This window comes from Antrostomus carolinensis, unplaced genomic scaffold, assembly GCF_000700745.2.
Source record: "Antrostomus carolinensis isolate BGI_N321 unplaced genomic scaffold, ASM70074v2 scaffold27677, whole genome shotgun sequence".
Classification (NCBI taxonomy): domain Eukaryota; kingdom Metazoa; phylum Chordata; class Aves; order Caprimulgiformes; family Caprimulgidae; genus Antrostomus; species Antrostomus carolinensis.
The window spans coordinates 1-2,448 of NW_010329972.1; the positions used below are offsets into that span (position 1 = coordinate 1).

Sequence of the window (2,448 nt, forward strand, 5' to 3'; positions counted from 1 at the left end):
TATAGGTACAGATATAGGTAGCTATATTTAAAGGCACACATGAAAGCATGTATATATACATGCACTCTAATATATAGTATATAATATATAATGTGTTATAAAATATATATTATATATTACATATTGTATATTAGATTTACTTCATATATGTTTCTCTGGTTGACTTTTGCCTAATTTAATAAGCATACATATGTGTATAAACTATTTATTTAATCTATTACATAAGTATGTACTTGCAGGTGGGAAGCACAAGGAAAAACCAATCTCTTGACTCAATTAAAGGCAGCGCGGTGCAGTCACCACAATTTTTTCAGTCACCCTTTATCCCCCCCTCAGGAGTAAAGAGCTGATTATAAAAGGGGGGGGCGGGAGGACAAACCCTTCAGATTAAAAAAAAGCTTAAGGTGTTTCAGTGCAAAGCTCCTCTGGGAGCGTCAGACCCTCCTGCTTTATAAAGAGGCTTTGCTTTTGGGGGGTCACCTGCATCGGCTCCGCCGCCGCTGGTCCTGCAGAAGACAACCAATGTACTCCAACAGCTCGCAGGAGCCCCCACATAACGGGACCCCGGGGCCTTTCGATGGCCCCCAGTGGCCCCACCAGGCCCCACGGGGCACGTACCTGTCGGTGGCCGTGCTGATGGGCTTCGTTGTGATCTCCGCCTCGGTTGTCAATGGTTTAGTCATCGTGGTTTCCATCAGGTACAAGAAGCTCCGGTCGCCCCTGAACTACATCTTGGTGAACCTGGCCATGGCTGACCTGCTGGTGACGCTCTGCGGCAGCTCCGTCAGCTTCTCCAACAACATCAACGGCTTCTTCGTGTTCGGCAAACGGATGTGCGAGCTGGAGGGCTTCATGGTCTCCCTGACAGGTAAGGACATGACCCTCGAGACCTGTCTTGGGCTTTCCTTGGGGCCTTTGTGTTTAGCAAAGAGGCTTTGGGGAACATTTTGACTTGCTGCTTCTCTTAGAGGCAGCGCTTTCATGCGTGGTGTAAAACTCGTATCTTTCAGCTACTCTTTAGCACGGGGAAGGGTCGAGCAGGTGGTTGGCTGTGCCAGGTCACCACATGCTCTGTCTTGGTCTCCACAGGGAAGGAAATGTCACTTGGGCACATCAGGAGTCCTTGCTTGGGATGCACTTTGTCAGTTGTGTCAGCACAGGGCTGTTTGTGTGTGCACCAGAAACAACCTCTGTGTGAGGTTGAGGACACGACCATGGTCGTAACCATGATGTGTCATGGCTGCTCAGTTGCCAGCTTTGTTTTTAAGGGCCAAATATCCTCACAGCTCTCCCTGCTGTAAGAACATCTGACATCTTGTTACAACATTTACTTCAACAGCTCTTAATCACCGTCTGCCGCGTCCCAGCACGGGCAGCAGAGCTTGTTCCTCAGACACAAACCCTCCTCCTCTCCCCAGGCATCGTGGGGCTGTGGTCCTTGGCCATCCTGGCCTTCGAGCGGTACGTTGTGGTCTGCAGACCCCTGGGAGACTTTCGGTTCCGGCATCGGCACGCTGTCATTGGCTGCGCCTTCACGTGGAGCTGGTCGCTGCTCTGGACAACCCCACCACTCCTGGGCTGGAGCAGCTACGTGCCCGAAGGTAGGGGAGATGTGCTTTGGACATGGGCTCCACCCCACAACTTCTTGAATGTCGTTTTCAAGCCCAGGCTAGTTGGAGAGTGTCGATTCTGGTAATTAAGATGTTAACACCTCCTGCTTGCTCAGTCAGTCCTCTCTTGGAGGTTGTTCCTTGGAAGTTGCCCACTGCACAACAGGCTGCAGCCGTTCTTACGTGTCTGATGGACACCGGAGCCACAAGCTGCCAGAGCAGAACCCGGCACACACCCAGCCCAAAGCTGCTTCTGCAGGGGCTTGGTGTTACGCTGGATGCCACAACAAATCACCCTCCTCCACAGCGTAGTCAGCCAGCCAAAACCTGCGGTGGCCGATCTCCAGGTCACTGGGGATGGAGACATGAAAGGTGCTTGGGCAGCATCGCCCAGCGAGGGTGGAGTCAGTTGCTGAAGCCCTCTCCAAGCCCAGGATCGCTTCAAGCTTCTTTCAAAACTTCTTTGTTCCAGGTCTGAGAACCTCTTGTGGGCCCAACTGGTACACCGGTGGCAGCAACAACAACAGCTACATCCTGGCCTTGTTTGTCACCTGCTTCGTGATGCCCCTCAGCCTGATTCTCTTCTCCTACGCCAACCTGCTGATGACCCTGCGAGCGGTAAGTATGGCGAGTACACGGAGGTTAATTGTTTTCCGCTCACAAAATGCTGGCGAGGCACATCTCCATCAGGATGAAGAGCCTCATGGTGGGTTTTTGTGAGAGCTGATGGAGCTGACATCTCCTGGCACTGATGTCAAGGGATGGAAATGCTGCTGGAAGTTGCTAAGCAGGCATCTCTCTCTCTCTCTCTCTCCACAACTCCCCGCAGGCTGCGGCG

General features: G+C 51.9%; 1 protein-coding gene across 1 annotated transcript in view; it reads left to right on the plus strand.

Annotated features, from left to right (window-relative positions):
• The first annotated feature begins 504 nt into the window (after positions 1–504).
• The window catches only part of LOC104528705 (pinopsin), a 2,771-nt gene continuing 827 nt past the window's right edge, over positions 505–2,448 (plus strand). Inside the window, exons 1-4 of the mRNA XM_010172790.1 lie at positions 505–868; positions 1,419–1,601; positions 2,083–2,228; positions 2,402–2,448. The exon at positions 2,402–2,448 is cut by the window's right edge and continues 235 nt beyond it. Coding sequence (XP_010171092.1) covers positions 523–868; positions 1,419–1,601; positions 2,083–2,228; positions 2,402–2,448 — 722 coding nt within the window. The 5' untranslated portion in view covers positions 505–522. The remainder of the gene's footprint in view (positions 869–1,418; positions 1,602–2,082; positions 2,229–2,401) is intronic.